Consider the following 25934-nt stretch of genomic DNA (forward strand, 5'->3'; position numbering starts at 1 on the left):
TTAAAAAAGATAAAATTTTTGAGGAATCTTTGTTACTGAACAGATCTAGTTAGTTAGTTAGTTGACAGTTAATTTGGTTTTCCTATTTAAGGTGATGTAAGCCTTTTTTAATAGAAAAATAAATAATAGTTATACTGTACTTGCAAACATGAGGATTAGTGAAACAGAAATAGGGAGCAATGTGAAGATAATTTTATGTTTCTTCTGCCTTCAAAGTTTTAGCCTTATAATTTCAAAGCAAGTTTTATGCTTTGTTTTCAGAAAAGGACATGTGGGATAGATGTTTAGATAAACTTGCCAAGCATGAGTGTAGTTAAGTGCTGGAAGGGGTCAGTCAGGCAAGTGCTATGGAATTAGGGAATCCTTTCTTGATAGACATACAGGAATAGTTTTCCCTGTGATAATAAAAGAAATTTTGTTTACAGCTCTGTTATCTTTTATTTTAATTAGACAAAAATTACATTGTTATTAGGGGTTGGTGTGTAAAAATAAGGGCTCATCATATTTAAAAATTGTTCTAATAAATGTTCAGTTATGTATCTTGCATGAAAAGATGACAAACTAGAGTGTTTCTGCTGTGATGAATTCAGTTGGATATGCTCTTCTTGATTTAAATTATTTAAAAGTGTATTTAATCTCTGTGTCATGTTATTTGGGGCTAGATTAATCTCAGGCTTTTAGACAGCAGATTCTGTAGATTGAAGGATTAGCCAAGAGTTGAATGAACTGGTCATAAAAACATGTGTTCTTTAGTCGGGTCTGGAAAACAAAACAGTTCCGTAGTATTGACCAACCCCTTATTTTAATTTAGGAAGGTATCCCATACATCCCAGGGATCTTGCTGGTAGCCTAATACTATTGGAATGGCTAAGGAACTGAGGAATAAGCAGAAGTTAAGGAAGGAGTTACTTTAATATTGCCTTAAAAAAATCTAAATTATGTATTAATCATTTTAATTCAGAGCAGAAATTTTCTTAGACAAAGACTTACAGCTTACATGCTTTTGCACACAGAAGTGATGATTTCAGAAGTAATGATTACCTTTAAGAGTGCCACATAGAACTGTAACATTGTTGGTTGCCCTTGTAAGACATAAATACAATCTAAAATACACACTGGGAAAACATCTCAGTGACGTTTTAGCCCAGGACAGGGAAATGAAAGATGATTCTCAAAAACAGAAAAGAGATGAAAATCCAACTTTAAGTTGGATTTAACTGTTTTTATTATTTGCATTAATGTTCAAGATTTTCCAGTGCTGAAGTACTTTTCACTTTGAAAGTGCCCTCCAAACACTCACCCACAGCTATTTACTTAAAGACTTCTGTTAAGAGGGTGAAAGGAATGTACTGAAAATGTCTCTCTCTGGAGGCTGACAAGCCTTATAATATAAAAGAGTCTAAGTTTTCCTCTTCCCCATTGTTTGAATCTTAAGCAGCCATATTTAAACTCATGATGGAACGAGACAACAAAACATATTTTTCCTAATTACATCATTACATCATAAAATCATAACCTGATTTCCCTTTTTGCAAATGATAGTGTGATTTTAAATTAATCCCAAAATTGTCTGTAATTCTCTCTCCAAAGACTCTTTTAAAACAAGCAAATTAATTATCAGTCTTATATACATTTTATTAATTTTTGGTGTTGGCACTACCTGATTTTACATTATTTTCCAAGTCAAAGAGTCTCTTTATTATGCTTTAGTTTTTAAAGTTCATCAAAACACAGTTATACAGAAATAGTGATTAAATAAAAAAATGTATTAGGAGGTTATTCAGCTACTTCATACTGTATTTCAGAACAATTCAGATTTTGTTATATTTTGGTTATGTTTTAATTTTTTTCAAAATCAAATCCTAAGTACATCTACCTCTAGTCCTAGAACATAACTCCATAGTTAAAAAATATAACAAAACAACCCACAAAAGAAACAGGCTCCAACAAACCAGTAATGAGACAAAGAACAAAATTGCTTTTATTCACTTTTCAGCCCCTCTAGACAATTCAAAATCTGTGTGAAATACTGAAAATTACAGCAAAACATTTTAGATCTCTCAGACCTGAGAAATATCTTTCTTAAACCTTAGTTTTTCAACTGACCTTTGCCTGGAATACTACTTTTATACATGACCTGTTTAACCAAAGTGGTCAAGATCACCCACTGGCAGTGTGATGTTCAGCCTTCTCCCAGCTGTACCCCAGCAGTTCCACATGACATCCCTCCCCACTTTCAGCTTTCAAGCCCATCAGGCACGTTTTGAGCAAGCTGGGCAGCCCATGAGGCCAGAACTGAGAGGCAGTGTAGTGACTCTGCATGGGGCAGGACACAAAGAACTCATCAGACCTCATGCCAGCTGCAATGCAGATGTTCTGTGTGGCCTCCTTCAATCCATTTATTCAGGCCACCTGGCTTTGTAAGATGTAAAAATGGTTAAATCTAATTTTCAGCTTTACTTTCAGAAATATCACACTGAGTAGGTTGTCAAAAGTCAGTGCTTAAAAGATGTAATGTACTTAAAGGTATTTCTAAAGTAACTTCTGTGCCACAGTGGTTGCTGTTATCTTGTTCTGCAGCAATCACGCTGAGACAGCTGGACTTGTGAGAGAAGCTGTACTGTTATAATCAGATCGAGAAGTTAAGATGTATACTGTAATCTTTTCCTGCCTATCCATAAGAACAACAAAATAGCATGTCTTGCATCTTCACGTATTCTATTCACTTGTACAATATTTTTTCATATACGTTCACAATATGTGGAGCGCCCCAGGTGACACATTTCTGAGCTGGTTCATTGTATATTTTGGCAGCACCAAGAGCATGCAACGAACTGTTACAAACTGTTATATACTCTGGCATATATAATAATGTCTGGCCTTGATGGGGTTAGTTAAATCTATGGCTGCCTTGAGAGGCACAGTTAAGTATTTAGTCAACATTTCTGTGTAATGTGGTTGTCTTAAAACTCTCCTTGCTAACAGAAGAGCTCTGTTAAACAAATATCCATCAGTACAAAGCCTTTTTATAGGAAAAAATCAAATTCTTGTTCCCTTGTGCCTAAAACATCCACATATCCTCTGAATTTAGTGGAGGCCATGATGTGGTTTAACTTTTATGTTTGTGTGGATGTTTACTATACTGGGATGAACAAAAATGTAATGACCAGAATGTCTGAAATGATTGGCACCTGGAAAAATTGGTCTGAAACTACAGAATTTGTTTGTCAAGCCTGCAGGCACCCCATCTGCACCAGCACAGACTAAATCATCTACAGGACAGCACAAACAGCTGTAGGTACCTGAGAGCATTACACCCTTGTGTAATGGACACAAGAGAAGTGACAATGTTTGTTTGTAGGAGAGGAGAGGTACTTTCATTTGTTTTTGTGCTGCAAAGGGGCATCAGAGGACTGCTGAACCTAGAAGATACTGGGATAGTAATGCAAAATCTGAGTGGTCTCAGCAAAGCAACCACTTTGCCAAAGAAATAGAGGATGCTCCTTATCATGTAGGCAGTGAAAAGGAAGAAAGGCAGCCAAAGATAAGGAGAGAGAATCAAACACAGTTTAGGGGGTGAACTGGAAGATGCAGGTTTATGGAATGAGGAGTCTAATTGTATTTTTCTATTGCATCTTCTTAAAGTGAGTTTCTTTGAAACCGACACCTCTTCTGAGAGGAAACAATATAAAAAACAGTTCCTGGGGATGAGTGTCATGAATTCTTGGGTGACCTTGGATTTTTCACATTTGGACTGAATTGGGTCCACTTATGGTACAGAACAGGAGAAAAAAATAAGCACACCACTAATCTTGGATACTTACATAATAAGGCCAGGCTAGAGTGAAAAGGGAACATGGCAATGAAATTACTTAGTTTACACAGAAGAAGAGGAAAGATCTTGTGACAGGACCTGGAGGACTATAACATTTCAATTCTACATTTGGGGTTTATTGAAACAGAATACAGAACAATTAACTTCAAAACCAAACAAACAAAATGCAGAATGTTAAACATCACAATTAAAAACATTTGTAAATACTTCTCTTCCCTATGCAAAATGCCCTTACCAAATGATTATTTCCTTCATATTTGTTGCTTTTGTTCAAACAACTCCATGGCTGGCTTGCAAGCATCATGCATTCCCACTGCAAAGGCCACTATTTAGGATACATCCTGCTCTCACTCTGGAGGTCTGGCTGAGGAATTGATCTTTCCCCTCGGCAGTAGCCTCCAAACTGGTACACTTATCTCTTGATCTCCCTCTCTCCACCTCCTTCTTATGGGAGCTTTTCTGATCTGGTGCTAAGGGAGGAGGGCCCAGGCCTGGTGTGGGGCAGGTGTTCCCATACAGGAACACTTGGTGAGGAACAGGGATACCCTCATTGCAGATGTCATTGAGCCAGCATGGAGTGGCTAGGACAGAGTCAATGACACTGGTATTCTCATGTTCTTTCCACTCCCACTGGTCATTTTGATAACATTTTCGTCTAAATATATGCAGCTAGGAAAGACTGCAAGGAAAATACTACTTTGCACTTAAAGCTCTACTTTGCACTTCATAGCCTTTCTGCAGGTACAAAGCAGTGATGAGCTCCGCTTGCAACAGAAGTGCATGAGAAAGTAGAAGAGTATTTTTGCAAATGCTTTTCATATAATAAACCCAGAAAATGTAACTGAAAGACAATAAGAAGGATCGAGATCACCTATGCAAAGAGATTATTTACTGTGTTAAAATAAGAGAATGATCTTGAGAGATAACAGAGATACAGAGGTTAGAAAAAGTCTGTAGGAAGACCTGAGAATGGAAGTTCAGATACTTTAACCTGAAGTGTGAAGAAGAGGGGGACCAACAAGATGCTAGAGAAATTATATGGAGCATCACAAAATAAAATAATTGCTTAAAGTAAAAAGGAACACAGATGCTGTCAGAGGTCATAAGGCATTTCACTTTGTTCCAGGTTCTTGCAGCCAATCTGGGCACTTTTTGATTACCACTGATTCTTATCCATTTTTCAGCAGTAACCAGTGAGTCTGAGCAATCAAACTGGCTACAAAATCCATACATGTCTTATCTCTGAATAACTGCTTCAAGGGGATTATGTCAGCAAATAACTGTAGACAGGGAAAAGCAGAGAATTTGCTGATTGATTTCTTGCTCATGACATTCAAATTTGCCATTTAAGCAGGAACCAGTATATTAATAAGACTTTGGTCTTCAAATGCTTTCCTGTATCCTCATGTCAAGGAACTTGCTGTATTATTAACATATATAAATAAAGATACCTCTGTTTCACTGTAACCCTTCTGCCAAAACACAGTAGTGAAGACTAAGCCGAAATACAGAGATGCCTCTGAACAAATAACCCAATTGGCCCAGATTCTACCTAAACTTCAGGGAAGCTGGTAGGTTTGATAATCTGATGAGCTGAGTATTGAGCTTTGCCACTGCCTAAAAGATCCTGTTCCTTTCCTCTGTTTGCATCCTCTTTCAATAACATTCTCCTGCTCCTTAACGTGTACCAGCATGAGGGCTCACTGGAACTCTCCAACTGTCAATTCAATTCTCTCGCATGGCAGAAATCAGCCCAGCTGTGTACTTTCTCTTGAAAGATCTAAGAAGCAGCACCACCAGGTAGGAAGACAGGAAGGAGAAGAGCAGGATCAGAGGTAAGGAAAGTGCCAGGTTCTGCACTTGGGATGGGGCTACCCTGGATGTATGGACCCTGTATGGGGAATTTGATACTGGAAAGCAGTGCTGCAGAAAGGGACCTGGGCGTCCTGGTTGCTGACAAGTTGAATTTTAGTCAGCAGTGCCCCAGGAGGGCCACCTGTGTCCTGGAGTGCATCAGACACAGCATCGCCAGCCAGGCAAGAGAGGGGATTGCCCTGCTCTGCTCTGAGCTGGGAGAGCCTTACCTCAAGTGCTGGGGGCTGGTTTGTGTGCCACAATATAATAAAGAGCTAAAGCTATGGGAGAGTGCCCAAAGGAGGACCACAAGGAAGGTGAAGGGCCTTGAGGGAAAACCGTATGAGGACCAGCTGAGGTAATTTGGTCTGTTCAGCCTGGAGGAGACTGAGGTGAGATCTCATCACAGTCTACAACTTCCTCATTAGAGAAGAGGAAGGGCAGACACTGATCTCTTCTCCTTGGTGACCAGTGAGATGACTTGAAGGAGTGGCCTGAAGTCCTGGAAGGGAGGTTTAGGTTGGATATTAGAAAAAGGTTCTTCACCCAGAGGGTGTTTGGGCACTGGAACAGCTCCCTAGGGAAGTGGTCACAGCACCAGCCTGACAGAGTTCAAGAAGTGTTTGGACAGTGCTCTTGGGCACATGGTGTGACTCTTGGGGATGGTTCTGTGCAGGGCCAGGAGTTGGATTCAACAATCCTTATGGGTCCCTTCCAACACAGCATATTCTGTGATTCTATAATTCTCTGCTTGCCTGCTTTCACTGTGAACCAAAATCAGAGAGCTGAGCTTAAGTGGGATTAAGACATGAATCTTTGCTCTCTGGAGCAGAGTGAAATCACTAATGCTTACAGGGTTCTATGAATGGGACAAGGAGAGAGAATCTGGCCTTGTACTGTGTTGGGATTGATTTTAACTTCAGTAATATCAAATTTTCTAATATGCTGAACAGTAATGTATTTTTCCTGTTTTCTTCATTTTGTTCTGTTCTTCCCCATTCACTTCTTATAATGGGACCACACACAGGATTAAAGACACTACAAATCTAATTGCAGTCTGGAATGAATTTAAGGAGAAGTAAAAAATCAGGGAGGGTGCAGCTGAGCTGGTTTTCTCCAACACAGCTTAACAAGATGCTTTGCTTGAATATTTACAGTGCTATGGAGGTCTATTCTTCCTGAAGCTTTTAACTAATTTTTGAAGTTAGTGAGAATTTATGGCCCTTGGCACAATTTTTAGCATACTAGAAAATAAAAAAGAAATTAAAGAGTTGAGCATAAACAATGAAAATTGCATGTAGGTTTGCTCTGTGAAGATGACAGATGATTACACTTGAATATCAGTTAATTTAGAAATTATCAGTTTGCACTTATTTTTCATGTGATCTCATTTATCACAGAAATGGTTGCTAGGATGCTATGCTTTGAAATTTGAAACTTTCTCCAGACAAAAAGTAATTGTGAAAAGGTTTTTTTAAATGTATTTTCTTTTCTGGCAGCCTCTCTATAGTGAAATTGATGCTAAATGGTTTTCTTATATCAAGACTTCATCGTACAAGCACTTATGCCTAGACTTAATTTATGGTTTATGTTAGATCTCTGAGTGAAGTTAAGCATACATAAGACGTATGTATTCAGCTGACCTTAAACTCCTGTTAACTTTCTGTACCTAATATTTTCTCCTTGCTCCTGGCAATTATGTTTCCAGGTTACTGCTTAGATCATGGAAATAATTTTTCAGTGGTCACTAGCTTTCACCACTGAACAAACATGGAGACTCATGTAAAATGGAAGCTGTGTGTGTATGAGCTGAGCTGCTTAAAACGCCAGTGAGATGATGAATAGTGAACATTACATGCCTGCATGGCACCTTGGCTACATCCTCTCAAATCCCAGTCCCTGGGAATTTTTAGCAAGTCTTGCGACTTTCCTCTCACCTTTTCTGTGTCAGGGTCGCTTTAAAACACTTTTAGTATATTCCAGATGATGCAGATGGAACTGGGATTCTGACTGCAAGTACTGGAGATCACTTTTGACAGTCATGGCTTGCTGCTTTTGGCACAACCTTGCCTCATGCTGAGCAGGACAGTAGCTGGCTGCTGTAGGGAGCAGTCAGGCAAGAAGTCCTGAGTGAGAGGCAGAAATAGGAAGAGGTAAACAGACTAGAGAGCCCTTAATCCATGCAATGGGAGCAGCCACTGGAAGAAATAGGCCAGGAGTCTCAAACAGGAAGTCAATACTAAGCTTGTTTTGTATTTCAGAGAGAGGAGATTTATACCTTTCTGCTAGAAATTTTGAAATTCACACATATACCTATGAATATAAATACTTAGCTGGATAGTTCTGATCTCACCAACAGTTATTTGAATATTATATATTGAAGAATCTTCTTTGTGAATTTGAGACCCAGGAGGCCTGACACTTTTTCCACTTATATCCTTTTCCTAAATGACTAGTTAATGCCAAGGGAATTAGTCCCCACATGCAATACTCTTGACTTAATTTCTGACACATCAGAATGGGGCCAGGTAAGTCAGAAGACATGTAAGACCAGAAATGTAGTGGGATTCTGATTCAAAAGACAACAGGAATTGTGTTCATTGCACCCAAACTGTGACTGAGGAGAGTATTTACATCCTAAGAAATGGGCATTACATGCTATTGTCATGAAAAGAAACCAAAAATTATAGAGAAAAATCCAGCTCACTCCTCAGAACATCTGGGGAAAGCAGATGGATAGAAGGCTGATTCCGAGGAATATACAGGAGGCAGGGTGATCCACCCGCCCTCTGCTGCTAACTCCTTCATCTGTTTCCTGCTTGTCCTGAAGTCTTAGAACCCATGAATGGTTTTGGGGTTGCAGGAAGGATGAATTGACTCTGAGACATTGGGGAAAATCGGAGGATAAAGACTCCACTTAAATGCCTGAAAGGGGAACACAAATGCTGGGCTGGAGGGAGAGCACAATTACTTGCTGTGCTGAAGGTAACTAAGGGAGCAGGGGGTAGGGACAGAGAAAATTACTTTATTCTAGTATGGGATTCTCCAAGGAGGTATGAGCTCCACATTATGAAGCAATCAGTAAGCCAAATCTTTATAAAATGTTTTTAATCAAGTCTTCTAGGAATAGCCCATAAAGCTCTGACTGACATACCCTCACTAGGAGTCTGAGAGAAGTTGACAACCATGCAAATGCCACCCACACAGCTGGTGGTTGTGGACCCAGAAATCAGGGCATTCCAAAATCTTCAGGGCAACACCTTATAACAATAAAGCAAGTCTCCCCTTCTGTTGATGGTGTCCCTGTGGCTCCCAGGTAGGCTGGCAGTAGTGTCTCTGCAACCCTCCTTTGAGTGCACCAGCTCCCTGAGTATCCCTCTCCATTGGATGGAAGAAACCTACCCCACAGACAGCTGCAGGGAGTACCATGGTTTTTTGATGTCCTCTAGCCAGATTTGTTAGCTTGCTAGAGGTTTTGCAGCACAGGTTGGCTGGAGCAGGGCCTGAGGATGTGAAGTGGTATGCTGGGAAGGAGGGAGCACAAGCAGCATGTCTCCAGAGAGCAAAGATGGGAGTTCCTCTGTGGCTTATAAGCATCTATCACAGCAGGGTACAGGCAGTTGGAGTAGTCTCTTCTTGCTCAGGATGACCCAGGAGTTTAATTTAGGCAACTACAATCCCAGACATAAAACTAAAATGCAGTGCATGTGACCACTGAGGTCCTGCATGAGGTATTCAATCACCTTGATGGCATTTTTCTTTTTCTAGAAACTGATAGGTTTCATTTGGGGGGGGGGGGAAGGAATTTTAAAGATGAATAAAAATCAGCACTTCAAAAAATATATAGTCTACCCTTCCTTGCTGTTTATAGGCCTCTAATTCGGTAGTGCTGCTGCAGCTGCCAAACTGTAGATTGGCTCAAAGTTATCGTAACAATATTAATTTCTTATATATGGGGCAGTGTAGGAAGAATTGTATTTTCAAAAATCGTTAACTAAGTATGGAAGATAAAATAGATTACTTATAAACAGATACTTTTAGCTAAAAGAACTTGATTATATTAGAAGTTCTGGTCTATAAATGTAACAGAGTTTGTGAATTGTTCCCATCTGTCTGGTCCCTGTCCTGTGTCAGTAGGGGGAAGTAGTAACTAAGACCTTCTCTGGCTTAGATACTAAGTGCTTTCATCAGAGTATTTTTGTCCACCCTCCTTTCTCTCCCTCTTTTACATCAGCAAGAAGTTTTATTTATATTCTGCTATGAGATATTATATCTACTATGGAAAATTACTGACAACTGCTTTGTCAGTGATGCTTATGTCCAAGTAAATCTGCTTAGTTTACAACATTTTTTGTTAATCTGGATTAAAATCTGCAGGTGCTTCTCCCTGAAAGATATTAATATTGTTTCAATTAGGCTAATCACTGTAACAGCAGTTTTCTAAAAATTGCAGTGATGGTGGTTTTGAGGCATGCAGCGTGAGCAAGGACACCTCTCGTTCCCCATCCAGACTTCAGGCTGTCTCTCCAAATCTTGTGCCTGCTCCGAGCAGAGCCAGTTTAGCTCCACCCTCTGAGCAGTCCAGCCCTTATTTATATGAAGTCTGTGGTCCAACTGGCTTCAGATGGTGTGTGTTATGTGCGTGTGCCTGCCTCCTGAGTGAGTGAGACGAGCTGGGATCATGAGCCAGGGTTGTTCCAAGTGGTTTTAATCAGCAGCCCATTAGAGGAGAACGGAAAACTTCAAACAGGGTAAGAACCAAGTAAGTAAACCTAACTTTGAACTTGCAATCTGGACAAAACAAATGCAAATGAAAATCTTCATAGTCTGTCAGTTTTCAGATAAATTATCACTTTTAGAGAGAAAGCTGTGCCTTCTAACAGGAAGAAGGAAATTTAAAAGGACTGGAGTGAAGGAAATTGTAAAAACAAAGTGGGAATTGAGAATGCAAGAGAAAAAAAACAGCAAACGATTGTTCACAAAGTTGGTACACTCTCTTACGTTTTTCAGCTGTGGACAGGACATGTTAAGCTTTAACCTCTTGCTTTCTTGAATACTACTGTCTGGCTGAGTAAGTAGTTCCTTTTGCAAAGGGGGTGAAGATTTCTGCTCCTCACCTGTCTGCTGGCAGGTTTGTTTTCCTGAGAGCATGGAGTGGAAGAGCTCTCCACAGCTACTTGCAGGATACTACTGCATGGCGTGCTGCTGTTTTCTGCTGCTCACTTGTTGTTTGTTCACAGGTTGTTCCAGTAACTCCATGGGAAGGTGTTCCCCAAACCTCTGCTTTTTTGGAACTTGTGACTTCTTGCCTGGCACCAGGAAAACACTCAGCAGCAGAAATGGGAAAATTCATGCTAGTTTTGGGTAAAGTGTGCCTCTGACGTTTTTTACCCTGGCAAGACGTGGCTACTTGGACTGTATCTGCAATGTGGCAAAGGGCAAAGTGAGGTTGGCAAAGAGGCCATGGTGTGTGGGCAAGTCCCCAGATGCCGCAGGCTTTGTCGCCCTCGTCCCTTCCTTCTGGCCCTAGTGGTGGCCCTCTGTCTGTTCTGCCAGACCCTGACTCCTCTCATGACCAGCAGCATCCTTTCAGCAGTTGTTAATGGGATTGCACCCAACAAACTGACTAAAACACAGCAAGGAAGATACAAGGAGGTCTCCCCAAGCACCATTCACTGCTTCCTCCCTGGCAGCAATTCAGAGACAGTGAAAAAGGTAAGTCAGCTGGAGCAGAGTGCTGAGCAATAATTAGCAAAGCGAGGGATAGCAAGTCTGGCAGGATCATCTGAGTCCAGCTAAAATTAGCCTAAGCTTGGAAGTCTGGGATCTGTATACAAACAAATGGGTGATCTAATGACAGCAGCATATGCGCAAGCACATTCCCATGACCATCTCCTCAGCATGCTGTTATTAACACAGGGATCCTGAAATCTTCAGCTGAAATATGGCATTGCTGTGTGACTCCAGGAAGATTTCAGTTTGCTGCACAGACCATGCTTTATTTTGGCTTTGGGAATTGGTTTAGAGGCTTTACAGTACAGGCACGTAAATCAGGAGCCAGTGGGGTTTCATGGAAGTGACTGAGGCTGTTAATTGGCACAGGGACTGCAGCTGCCCTGTATTAAAGTTATCTGCTCGTCAGCTCTGAACTTTACTGGGATTCTGCTGAGAAGCTGAATTTAACTACATTTGAGAAATAAAAGTTAAATTCAGCATCTCAAATGCAAAACTGCATTTGAGAAATCAAATAATATTTTCAAATCACACTGTACTTTGGAATCTCTGTCTCAAAAATTTTACTTTGTCCACAGGTTACCTGACTTCATGTTTATTTTGGATAGGGTTCCTAGGATGGGTGTTAAAAACCTAACAAAAGGAGACGCTGTTATTTCTGTTGGAAAATTTAGCTTGTTAAATGGTCTCCAGACTGAGGTAGTTATTTTTACTCTGGAATCTGTGATCAGCACTAGCACAAATGTTTCAGGTTTCCTTCAGTCCTATAGAGGAACTGCTAACGGTCCAGCAGATAGCACACTGTGAAATTATCATTATGCTAACATTTTCTATACAACTTTAGCAGAACTGTAAAAAATTTGTGACCTCACAAATTATGGACAGCAACTACATAAAGCAGTTCAAATATTAAAAAAAAAAAAAAGTGCCAGGCTGCTTCTTTGATTAGAAGAGTTCATAGTCTAAAAGGTCAGCAATATTGATTTTAGGAGAGCAGCTGTAAAGCGCATCTTCTGCAACAATCAAAAACAGATATGGGGAATAACTGTGGCATGAGCTCTTTAACCTTAACTCTTAAAATACTGGGTGTTTTTCTTACAGCACATACTGCATTTGTCATAATTTTATATTTTAATGACCTTTTAGTACACTAGGTACCCAGATTCAGATCTGATCTGCAATATGACATAAATAATTAAAGCTTAAAGGGAAAAAAGCACAGCTGACATATGCGGGTTGCATTGTATTATGTCTATAGAAACAGTCCATTCCTTTTTACTTACTGCTGTTGTAATGGCAAAGAACATTTCATACCTTGGGCTACTTAATGTCTGCAAGAACTGGTGAAATAATGGCAAAGTTTTGCTAGTATGCTGCTTGGCTGAAAATATCTGTGGTGTCTTCTTTTGCAAATTGCCTGAGAAAAAAATGCAGATTGACATCCAACTTGGTGTGCTGGCCAATTGAAACAAGAAGAAAGCTTTTGTTTTTACAACATGCTGTACTTACTCCTCTCCAGCATACGTGGTTGAATGTGACTATAACATGCACATGCTGGACCTGCAGTACAGATGTGTGTATATTAACCCTTATAGGTATTTTTCAGGGCTGTGCTACCTTAACACATTCCTTTTCAAGTTCTTAAGACCACCCATAGCTGGCTCCCTGTTTGTCTTGAATTTTTCCTCTAGAGCATGATGAACAAAATGTCTTGCACATGTTGGGATGTTACTCTAAGTTGCTCTCTGTTTCCCAACTTTCTCTGCTGGTTGTGTGGGCTGAATAATAATCTCAGAGAACAGAAAAGACAAACCTCACCAAAAATCTCTACCACTTCGCTTTGAAAGTGTGTTCTTGAACTGTGTGTTTTCATTCACTGCTTATTCAAATAGCTGAACTGTTATCTGGCTTGATTTTATTGGGCACTCAGTAACATTTAAGACAGATGTCACTGTTGAAATTTGACACTGTTTTATTTTACAGTTACGTGCCCACTGACGGGAGCTAGTTTGGAAACAACTTTTCATTAAAGCTCTGGTTAAAATCTTCATGTATGAACCTGGAAAAATACTTTAAAATATAGTTATTCACATTTGTAATTAACTAGTCATACATGTATTCTTATTCAATAAATAGTCCAGCAAGAAAATTCAAATGCATTAAAAAGAATCTATTATATAGTTAAACAGTGACTTAAAACAAACACTGCATCATGTCTTATGAAATCAAAGTTCATGAATAAATTTTAAGGAAAATGAGACCCTGCTGGAGATAGTATTTTTTAGGTAGGACATAGTTTTTAAGGGTGTTGAGCCATTTGTTCTTGTTGCCTTCTTGTTCTTGCTTCCAGTACTGTGAGCCTGTTGTGAGAATTTGGTTCTGATTGTTATTAGAGGGGAAAAATCCCCTTCCAAAATCTAGTAATTTCTTCATTCGGAGTATGCATAGCACTAAGTGCCTCAAAAAAACCCCACAAAACCAAACCAAACAAAAATTAAACAAAAAACTCTGGCATCTTTTATGAGCCATTTGTTGGAAGCAAAGGAAGAGACCTTAGGAAAAGTCCAGCTTTGCCAATGTATTTCTGATATCAACTTTCACCTCATTTTGGAGAGTTACAGACAAGTGTGGAAGAAACACAAGGATGGACATTGTCAATTACATCTGTAAATGTGTCATCCAGGATGCTCTGGGATGGAGCCCTTCCTGTTGGGCACATAGTGCAAGCTGTCTTTTTTAAATTGCAAAAATCCAGATTTCATTCATAGCCTGGAAAACTAGACAGAGCTCATAGTACTCCTCTCTCTAGTATCACACAGTTTTACAAGCTGCCAGAGATCTTGTCCTGAAGCTTTAAATTGACAGGAACAGAGGTCAAAATTCTAGTACAAAATTAAATGTTAATATCTGAAGCATGAAAAATAGAAGGCTTATTTCTGAATCTCCAGCATTAAAGGCAGTAGAGAGTGATATCACATCTAGCAGAAAGCTGTCTGCAGGTTTAGCAAGGCAGGAAGGATGAAATATTTGTGAGTAAATATAGTAGGGAGAAGAGCTGGTGCTGTAGCATCAAAACTGGAATAGGTATCAACAACAACAACAGAAAAAGCCATACAAACCCTCTGTGTAGTTTGCCTGGCACAGTATTGTGCCAAAAATACTTTTGGTACCAGCCAGCCGTAATACTCTTACACTTATCTTAAGTAATTTTACTCTGCTTCTCTGCCAGTTTTGAGAAGAGCTAATTATCTGGTTAAGCTGTGCTTCCACTCACAGAATTAATTCAGCCAGAGGCAATTTAGACGTCTCTGCACATGAGTAATTTTGCCCAGGTAGATGGTGTACCTCTGCTGTTTTTAGGAGGGCTCATACCTGGTGTTCAGTTGCTTTCCCAGTCAGAAAAGACCCAAAACCACTTTTCCTTTTTTTCTTAAAAGACCCAATTCCCAAGCCATTAAGCTTTACATCCAGGCTCAAATTGTGAGCCTGGTTCACCATACTAGCAATGGGAATTTCTGTTGGGTCTTGGAAAGCAAGATTCTTTCTTTTCCTTATTTCTTCCACAGCTGGAGAAAAAGGAGAAGGAAATTATTAATCATCTTTTATAGTTATTACTCCTGTGATAGGCACTTTTTTGGCATACTAGTTTTTCAGCCACTATGAACATATTTAAACAAAAAACAAACACACAAAATAATTTCCCATTTTAAATTGGGTTCCGAAAGAGATTATTTCATGGATACTCACCAGATTTCACATCCCCTAGCCATTTAGGCCAGCTGAGAACAAGGAAACAGAGAAGATACACAGCTGATTATATGAGAACTTGATGAGTGGGTTAGGCTGGCATCCAAATAAATGAAATACCACAGGTGTGTCAAAAAAAACCGCTGTCTTCCTTTTAAGGCCCTGAACCTGACATTTATGTTTTGTGTAAAAGATGTATCTCAAAGGGGAACTATACTGAAGTGAGCAAACAGCAAGGACAAGAAAAGGTTTTTTATGGCTTCATTCTGAACAAACAGGATAGGATATAATTTCCTAGAAGTGGACAGTATGAAAGATTTAAGATAATGACAGCCTGATGTGGCCATATTTGAAAGATACTATGTAGAAAAAGAAGGGGGAAAAAAAAAAAAGGGAAACATCATGGTTTATCTTAACCAACATCTAGAGGAAAACCCAGTTGAACATCTTGCATAGGTTACTGGGCCAGACATCTATATTTGAAAATTGACAGTTAAATTACTGAAAAGCTGAGAAAATGTTACTAGAACATTAGAACACTGGACATCCAGAGAGGAATTATCCTCTCTTTACTTGGGTGCTCCACTGTCAGAGGCAGAAAGCTGGACTTCATAGTCAATGGAAATGAGACTGTGTCTAATGCAAAATTCATCATGAATTAATGCAGACATTAAAAACAATTCTAGTGAATTTCATCCTCTAAAGACACGTCTCCTTTTCTATTGATTTATTTTTTTTTTATGGAATATGCCCGCTTCAGACAAAATAAGCAGGCAGGAGACAGGAGCAAAGGAGACAGGAGCAGAGTCTGTTATGGAAGAAGGCATGGGGAAAGGGGAAAGGAAGCAGATGTAGGAGAGTAGGGAACTACAGCTGCAAAGTAATAGTAACCTCAGAAAGTACAGAACCAATTGTGTACAGAGATGGTTGAATTTGTGCAAGGGAAGAGAAAGCTAGATGAGAATGGAAGTGGAAAGAAAAGAAGACAAAGCTAATGAGAACTTTTGAAATGTAAATATCTGAAAAAGGAGAATTGAAGCTGGATGACAGAATGAGATGATTTTTGCTATTATGCAGAATGGAGTGTGATGAGAGCTCTGGATAGAAAAGATTGCATTATGCATAATAAAGTTTGATCCATTTTTAAGGTTTGATGCATTTTAAAATAAATTTAACTTAAAAGCTATTTTATGGAATAATAGGGGCATGAGAACTTTTCACAAAAGAACAAAGAACTTTGCTAGTATGAAAGCTGTTGCAACTAGAAAGCAATCAACATTGGAGTGTACAGTATCAGCAACTGCTTTCCTTGGAGTGATACTACATTCACATTGCCCCTATGAAAGCAGGACATTTGTTTTCCCCTTTTGTAATACAGCACTAAGGAAACAACTATTTTTACTGAGCAGATAGCTAGAGATATTCTGGTGATAAAGGGCAAGGCTATTGTGGTAGCAGTCAGGAAAAAGGGGCAGGGTGGAGGCTTTGCAGGAAGGGAAGTTTGAGAAGGACACATGAGGAGCAAATGGAGGCAGAATCTCCCTCCTACACTTCACTGCAACTTCCTCCAAAATGAGGTGTTTTGACAAGTGGTAGGATTCTAGTTCTACTGTCTGTTCTCAAGACAGGGCGGTTGGTACCATGTACTACATGCAGGCATAAAGCAAAAAACATTTTGATAAAATACCTCTGTACTTACTGCTCAGAGTGTTGGTGATGACTGTGCAAATAACTCCAGTGTTGCTCTTGGCTTTATAATATCATCAGAAGACAGCCATCAAAGTAATGCCAATAATCCAATTGCTTGTTCTGTATTCATCCAACAAACAATTCAAAGCAGAATTACATTTCAGCCATTTCATTCTACAACCCAGTCCTTTCTTATTAGGAAATTCAACAGAACATAATGCAAACACGTTTAAATATCCTCCAGAAAGTGAAACAGGAAATTAACTTCTCTCTTACTTCTTGATACAGCAGCTATGCACACTTTTAAATATAATGGTAGTATGAACAACTTACTATTTCTATGAACTCTTATGCAAACACAAGAAAGAATTTATAAGTCACATTTGGAGCTAATAAACATCTGCATAGTCCCATAAATGAGTGGCTTGGGGCATTAGAACCACATACTAAGTTTTTATTATCACTCTTCTTATTGATGCTGTTCAATAATAGTTCAGTATTTTCTGGGAGTCCCATTCGTGTATTTTTTGTAATGTTGTTCTGCTAGGTGATACTTAGTAGCAAAAGTAGATGCTGACTTCCTTTGCTAGCTAAATGGGAATTTAGGCTGTTCACTGCCTGTGAATATTGGTAATAGTACTAGCCTTGTTTTTATAAGGCCAGTTTTCCTTTGTGGTATTTTTGTTGCACTCTGCTTTCATGCAAAGGCCTTTTGGTTTGCACAGTGGCTCATGCATCTCTTTTGCAGCTGCTCAGTACCTGCAGGAAGAAGTGGGGTTAAAGTAAGCTGAAGTCAAGTTACTTGAAGCTACTGGACCAAGTCTCTGACAGTCTTGGCTAGCTCAGTGTGAAAAGTGGCTGCTTGTAATCAACACAAGTTAATGGGGGACTAATGACACCAGAACTGGGTAGCTGAAAAGATGATTCACAGTTTCTGAGTTCTTTCCTGAGAGAAACTTAGGCTGACATGAGTTGGGCCATTATGTTAGGATGAAGAATTTTGTTTCTGCAGTTGAAGTGATGGTCAGTGAAATTCTATGGCAACAATTCAAACTGTATATTTACTTCTTTTGCAGGCATAGACAATGCATCAATATTTATGGAATTATGTAATATTCTTGGAATCTGAAAGAGCTGCCAAGGAACTGTGTTGCTCTCTTCAACTTGAAATATCTCCACTATTTTCTTCTTGGCCAAAACAAAAACAGTAATTATACATCATAAGATTCAGTTACTGACCAAACTCTAGATTTTTGGAACAACCCAGAAATTCTGTACAATAGAGGAAAGCTTCAGAAACTAGTAGAATCAATTATATCTTTATACATTCATAACCTAGAATAGGATATACCGGTTTCAAGGGAAATGTCAAAACATTTTCTTTTTAATAGAGAACTTCACAGCTCCCTGGAAGTTACAGACTAAGAATTGCAACTCTGAAAATGGATGTCTATTTTCAGTTGCAAAAGGATGGTTATATAATTAATCAGCTTTTATATTATATAAACTGGGCCTTTTATCTTGTTTGTTAAGACATCAAAGAAGTATATATTTGATACCATTTCAAAAAAAATCTTTAATAAATTTTAATGGAGCTCAATTTGTTTTCTTTTGTGTTTTTCATGTTATTCTGTAAAGTGAAAACAAAATTACAAAATTCATTTTTATGCATTTTTATTTACTTTATAGCCCATTCTGGTTTTTTAGACCAGTTGTTAAGGCTGTGGATCATCTGTGTAACAGCCAATTGCCCTAAAATGAGGTCAGTGACTCAGCTAAGTGCAGTATTTTGTAAGCTGTAAGAGCACGTATATCATGTCAAAGATGACATAGGTCTCATCCAAAATCACATGGGAAATCTCGGCCTTGCTGTAAAGCCTCATTAATTTCTGTGGAGAAAAACACACTATTTTCTAGGTATGACATGAGCTGCAGATGTTCTTACCAATCCCTTTCATGTAAGATACAATGAATCTGTAATAAACTGACCTATTAACAAATAGTCTGAGTCTTCAAACTGAAGAAAAGCAAAAAAGATTGTTGGGACATGGGAACATTTGACCATTTACCAATTATTCTCAAATTTTTTAAATGTTATGGATCCGTTTTTTTGTGTGTCTGAGTCTGTTGTACATTAAAATCGTAGGAATGCCGAAAAAATCAGAACCATAAAACGTGGAAATATGTGAACAGCTTATTTTCATCTATTGTACGCTGCTTCTCTTGTACTAATTCTCTGCCCAGACCTCATTTTTATGATTGAGAAATATTTTATGAAAACCAGCACACTCTTTAAATATATAAACATGATTGTTATTGGTATAATACTGGAAATTCTGAAAAACACTTAGTAGTAACTAGATCAGCATGTCCAGTGATGCAACACATCTTCTATAAAGCTTTGGAAAAAAGTATGGAATCACTTGCTACAAGCATGCTGTTGGCCAGATTTAAAAAAAAAAATCTATGTGGCTGACAACCCACCCTACACTGCACTGGCTTGGCAAACAAACAGAGAGGACACGTTGCATGTATAACCTGGACTGCAAATAGCTATGAAAGGACAGGGCAGAGAAAATAAATTTGGCAACACTAAGCATGGATCTCAAGCAAGTACCCTAAAAGGTATGGATATACTTCATATTATTAAATAGTACCAGATTAGACATCAGGTCAAGCTGTTAAATTTAGGCTCCTGAATTGCTTCTATGTCCCAGAGACGGCGTTGCAGCTCTTCGGGAGGCTGGTGGATAAAAGCACCTGTACCCAGGGCCAGTACCCAGCGCCCGGGCGGCGGGCAGGGGGCTGGGGCACAGGTCAGTGTGTCCCTCCCTGCTCGGTCCCTCCCAGCACTGTGGCAGCATGTGTCTGTGGAGTGAGTGTCCCAAGAAAAGTCCCCAGAGAAGCTGGTGCTGTGCTCCATCTGTGAGGGCTGTCACAAGCCCTCTGATCACCCATCCCAGGTGGGAGCTGGATGCTGCGTGGGCCCTGTGGAGCCTCTCTGGGCCATTTCCTTTGTGTTTTGTGGAAATAACCCAGGTCACTGCCACTGCCTGAACTTCCTTTTTTTTTTTTTTTTTTTTTTTTCCCTCCTATGGTGTTATCAGTGTTCTGTTGAATATTCATCACTGCCAAACCAGAGCGTTGTAAACACAGCAGCCCTTCCCCAGAGACCTGAGGAAGATGCCTTCCGCATCAAGGCTGGCGCTGAGGCGGGATCTTCCCTGGCACATCCCACTGCAGGCAGGCGGGCTGAGCCCCTGGGGATGCCTCGGGGCTGGCTGGTTCCTGTCCCCTGTGCCTTGCCCCTCAGGCCCAGAGAGCACCGGGGCCAAGGCCTGTTGCAGCAGATGTGCCAGTGGGAGAGCCCTGGGATGCTGGCCCTGGAGTATTGGCCGCAGGGGAATGGAGCCATTGCTGGGTGCTTGAGGCAGGACCTCTTAATGTTTGAAGCAAAATACTTCAGAGGTGACACTGCAGGAGGCTTTGCTTCCAGGAAGAAAGGTGTATTTTCCTGGCATAACAGAAGTTATGGTAATTGTTATTGAGGAGGGGGGCACACAAAGTGACACCACATCCAAGGCAGGACCCTCGCCCCAGACCATGCAGGGAGGGAGGGAGCAGGAGAAGCCATAATCCCCAGCAAAAATGGAAGAGGAGCAGAGACGCTCCCGGTGTGCAGCCCCTCTGTACTCCCCACATGTCCTCAGTTCACCCGGCAGCGCTGGCCCCTGCAGCACACATGGGATGGAAAATGGAATTTTCTTGCACAATAAAGCAAAAGGAGTCTCTATCTTCTGGGTTTCTTCCACGATGCAAGTGAAATGGAAAGTGGGAAGTGTTTGGCTGGAATGCCTGGAAGAGAAGGGAGAGAGAGCACAAGAGGGGGGCTGGGAGAAGGGGTGGATTTAGGAATAGGGAGGGAGGGAAATGGAGAGGAAGGGCTGCCAGCAGCTGCTGGCGCTGCAAGAGAACAGGAAATAGAGAAGATAAGAGGAAAGGAAGGAGGGGCAAAGGCAGAAGGGGACAAGAGTGACGTTGCTGTGGTGGGCAAGGGCCATCTGAGACTCGAACAATGTTCCTGCCACTTGATAAATGTGTTTGAAAAATTCTGGGATGTCAGGAACGCTGTCAAACAGGTGACCTAACACAGTTCCGATGACTTCACCCTGTGCTATGTGTGCTTACTCTGGCCAGCAAGGATCAACCTTTACTTGAATATCTCAGTTGCTAAACTAGTCACCTTTTAGCAACTCTTTGCCTTGAGTACTTTCCATCTCAGAGTGACAAGACACACCATGTCTTGCAGGCTTTGCTAATGTCAGATAGGCTGCAGAGAAAAGTTGGTGTCTCTGGGGACCATAGGCACCATCTCTGTGAAATACTTTTGATTCTAATGGGCAAGGAAGTGGGTATGCCAAATTCAGTTACAACTTATTAAAAAAAAAAAAAAGAAAAGAAAAAAAAGACTGTACTAGATTTTCATACAGTGCTGAGTTCAGATTGAAGTTCTCCAGTTTTTACACTCCAAATATTGCTTCTGCAGAAGTGAGCTTAACTGTGGATATTTATACTTCACAGGCCAGAACCAGTACTTCCTGTAATGTTTTTCCAGTAATAATAATAATAAAAAAAATAATAAAAAGGTCAGTTTTGGGTTGCACATTTAGCAAATATATATGGAAGACTCTGATAATGTTGTATTGAGATTTTTTCAGGGTCCCTTCATCAATAATGCTAATGCTTTCCACAGGCAATGACAGCTCTGGAGCAAAAGAACATTTGGTGTTAGAAGCAAAGGGCTCTGAAATAGTTTGTGCTCTTTACAGCTGCAGAAAAGCTTACACTTCAGCCAAGCACAATGTAAAACTGCATCCCACACTCAGGGGACTGCTGAGAAGTGTGACTTTAGCACTAGACCCCAGGTCTATAAACAACTGGATACAACTTGAAGGACATTTATTTGTATAAAAGCATCTGTCTCTTTTCAGCCTAGTCTACTGTGCAAAAAATGTGGTGACTTGTTTGTGTAGTGCTTCCTATCTCCAGTGATAAGCTTACTAAAATTAGGAGTTATGAAATAACTTAACTTTTAAACTGCTGACAACTGTCAGGTTGAAATCCACAAACTTGCAAAGAACTAATTTAATATCCTGAATTTAATCCCTGCTGGTATGTTTCAATCCTAAAGCCAAATATATTTCACCAAAATAAAGTCTTGGTTTTTAATGGTGTTTTTATTCCCACATTGAACATCCCATTTTTATTTTATTTTCTTGGGGTTTGAACAGCAAGGTTTTGGGGTGGGGGGCTACCAGGGTGGCTTCTATGAGAAGTTGCCAGGAGCTTCCCCATTCCCCATGTCCCACACAGTCAATGCCAGCCAGTTCCAAGACAGACCTGTCACCGGCCAAGGTTGAGCCCATCAGTGATGGTGGTAGCAACTCTGGAATAACAGATTTTAAAAGGGGAAAAAAGTGATTGTGCAACTGCAAACCAGAGAGAGGAATGAGGATGTATGAGAGGAGCAACTCTGCAGACACCAGGTCAGTGAAGGAAGACAGGGAGGAAGTGCTTCAGGCACCAAAACAGAGAGTTACCTGCAGAATGTGATGAAGACTGTGGTGGGGCAGGCTGTCCCCTGCAGTCCACAGAGCTCTGCAGTGGAGTAGAGATCCACCAGCAGGCCATGGAGTACCCATGCTGGAGCAGTCTGTTCCTGAAGGACTGCAGCCAGTTGAAGAGGCCCACACTGGAACACTTGGAAGGACTGCAGCCTGTAGGAAGAACTCATGTTGGAGAAGTTCATGAAGGACTGTCTCCAATGGGAGGCACCCCACACTGAGGCAGGGGAGGAGTGTGAGGAGTCCTCCCACTGAGGAGGAAGGAGCAGCAAAGACAATGTGTGATGAACTGACCAAGCCCCCAGTACCAGCCCCACTTCTCCACTGAGGGAGAGGTAGAGAATTTGGGAGGGAAGCTGAACCCGGGAAGAAGGGAGGAGTGGGGGAAAAGTGTATTGGTTCTATTTCTGATTATCTCACTCTAATGCCATTTATTATCAAACAAATCAGTTTCCCCAAGCTGCGTCTGTTTTGCCTGTGACAGTAATCAATTGATGATTTCTCCCTATTTTGATCTCTACCCACAAGACTTGCAGTGTATTTTTCCCTCTGTCCAGTTGCAAAGGGGAGTGGTAGGGTGGCTTTGGTGCGCACATGGCTTCCAGACAGGATTAACCCACCACATTTATTTAAGACATAAAATAGCCCCCTTACCCAAAGATTTGATGGCAACGGCCCAGTGATTTTCCCTTTTCAGAAATTAATGTTATGTTTGCACTATGACTGTGTGTTTGGGCTGTCTCTTTTCCATTTTTTTCTTTCAAGAAGCTCATACCCCAGGGTAGATATAGAGGAAGGGTTTTCTCTAGATGCCATTGTCCCTAGGCACTGTATGGGAAGACAGTAAGTGGTAGATAATCCACGTGTTCCTTGGGATTCATTGGAGATATCAGACACCTTTCCACTTGCTCTTATATACAAGTCTCTTTGCCAGTCTTCCTATGGGCTAGATGGTCTTGGACTAATAAGGCAATAAAGGACTGACGAGGTTACATTTAATTTTCTAGAGCAGAGTAATCTCCAGTTCTGTCTAGGATTCCTGTGTATGATTTTATCCCAGTACTCTTCTTACTTTTCTTAATAATGCTGTATAGCAAAACTCAGATGCCTGCACTTAACCATCTGCGTAGGACCTGCATTCCTTGGAACAGTTCACCTGGGACCTACCAGGGCCTCTCTGTTCAGGTGACTACAGCCACAGTCAAAGTCAGATAGCAATTGCTGTTACCAGCTCACCAGAGCAGCCCAGATTTCAGGAAAATTTGTTTCCACAAAGGGAAGAACATGGTTTAAAGATCCTTGAGTCCTAACCAGAGCTTTCAAACCTTTATAGTATCAGTTCAAAATGAAGATAGAAAAAATGGAGAGGCAGACAAAATGTTATTTGTGGTCCAAAGTCCCTGATATAAAGCAAATTCTTAATGATACTAGAACTATTTTCACTGTTGTCACAGTAAGTTACTAGCTGCATTTTGTGAAAAACAACAGCTGTATTTTGTACTGCTGAGGAATGTCCTATCTTACAACCTTTGTCTTTGCACTGTGTTTGCTGTAGATCGATGCCTCCATTCTCCAGTACTTTGGAAGCCACACGAGAAGAGCAGTTCTCTATGCACCTCCTGCTCACCACGAAACTGACCGTCAGCTCTGTCAGCGAATCCTGGCAAAACATGGATATACAGTCACAGTCCTTGAAAACAGGGGACTTGTGGAAGATCTGAGGCATGAGGGCCCTTACAGTAAGAATAACTGGACTTAGTTAATATGTTAATTAATAAGTGTGATCACTAAATGTAGAATTGATCCAGTGTTCTTCAAGAAACATAAAGCATAAAAACTCTGATAAAAGTAATGATAGAAGACAAATTCTTGCCCTTCTCAGATGTGTGGTAATTTTCCACAGTTAGGTGATTCTTCCATTAGCTATATCCTTCTGTAAAAAAATGCAGCAGAGTAGTTCATCATAGTCTTGACAACTAAATCAGATCAGTTTGGTTCCTGATGACTTCTCATAACAACTTCATCAATATAATGAAGGATTTTCAATAGAATGTTTCATAACAAAACACATACCTGCTACATTTTCTACCTTGTCCTTTTGTCTCCTAAAGAAAACTTGTTTGTGTGAAGGTTATTTTTTCCTCTAGTAATGTTTTGATTGTCCTGTAAATTTGTTAAAGAACACAATATAGAACAGGTACATTTTGCACTTGATGCTGAATCTGGGATAAATTACTGTTGGTTATCAGTTCCTCTTGAAATTTGATCCACACTTCAAGCAGTTTTCTGAAGAATCCTGATCTCTTGCATAAAGCACTGTAGCTTTATTGTGTAGAGTTACACTGTGCTCAATAGAGAAGCCTGGGCACCAGCTAGATATGTGATGACCATATTTGAGTGTTCTTGGACACCTCAGAGGTATGAACTGAAACTGTGATGCCAGTTTGGTCTTGAAAAAAAACTACATAGGCTACTATTCTGCCAGAAGAAAAATGGTGTATATATATATTCATATATATATATATATATATATATATATATATATATATATATATATATATATAAAACAGAGTTAGATATTTCTTGTGCTAAAGGGAGTACTGTTTGCATCATTCAGGCTTGTGATATACTTCTGGAGCTACTAGAGAGCTCAGGTTTGCTTTGAGTTTTAACCAATCCAGACAATTTCACTGATAAAATCTACAGTTACTTAGCATGCTTGAGATTGCTCAAAATTCCATCACTAATTTCAAGTTTCTCTAAGAAACTTTCTTGAAAATGAGATACATATGGTTTTCTTTGGCAGGCTGTACCAAAAAGCAGTAAATTGTCTTCATCTTCATCTTACTTTAATCTAGTTTTGTAGTCACCTTTTAGCAACTCTTTGCCTTGAGTACTTTCCATCTCAGAGTGACAAGACACACCATGTCTTGCAGGCTTTGCTAATGTCAGATAGGCTGCAGAGAAAAGTTGGTGTCTCTGGGGACCATGGGCACCATCTCTGTGAAATACTTTTGATTCTAATGGCCAAGGAAGTGGGTATGCCAAATTCAGTTACAACTTATTAAAAAAAAAAAAAAGAAAAGAAAAAAAAGACTGTACTAGATTTTCCTACAGTGCTGAGTTCAGATTGAAGTTCTCCAGTTTTTACACTCCAAATATTGCTTCTGCAGAAGTGAGCTTAACTGTGGATATTTATACTTCACAGGCCAGAACCAGTACTTCCTGTAGTGTTTCTCCAGTAATAATAATAATAAAAAAAATAATAAAAAGGTCAGGTATTTTCCAGAAACATCCCACAGCTTTCAGCAGATGTTGGATTATGTAAAAATGTCAAATGCCTGCCAACTTAAGGCAAAGAGTAAGACTCTACTGCAATTTCATGGCAGCATAAATCTGCCTTTAACTATTCTCTGTTAAGTAAGTGTCTAGCTTTAAGGTTATGTTTTAAA

The 25934-nt window shown here is 40.0% G+C and overlaps 1 protein-coding gene across 4 annotated transcripts in view; it reads left to right on the top strand.

The window, feature by feature from the left end:
• The first annotated feature begins 10335 nt into the window (after positions 1-10335).
• CPED1 (cadherin like and PC-esterase domain containing 1) overlaps positions 10336-25934 on the top strand; it is a 148052-nt gene continuing 132453 nt past the window's right edge. For 3 of the 4 annotated variants that reach the window (XM_053977349.1, XM_053977351.1, XM_053977352.1), the window contains exons 1-3: positions 10336-10451; positions 10930-11404; positions 24038-24221. In XM_053977349.1, the coding sequence (XP_053833324.1) occupies positions 11153-11404; positions 24038-24221 (436 nt within the window). In that variant the 5' untranslated portion in view covers positions 10336-10451; positions 10930-11152. The remainder of the gene's footprint in view (positions 10452-10929; positions 11405-24037; positions 24222-25934) is intronic. The other variant, XM_053977350.1, reaches the window with a different exon arrangement.

Source organism: Vidua macroura, chromosome 5, assembly GCF_024509145.1.
Source record: "Vidua macroura isolate BioBank_ID:100142 chromosome 5, ASM2450914v1, whole genome shotgun sequence".
Lineage (NCBI taxonomy): Eukaryota > Metazoa > Chordata > Aves > Passeriformes > Viduidae > Vidua > Vidua macroura.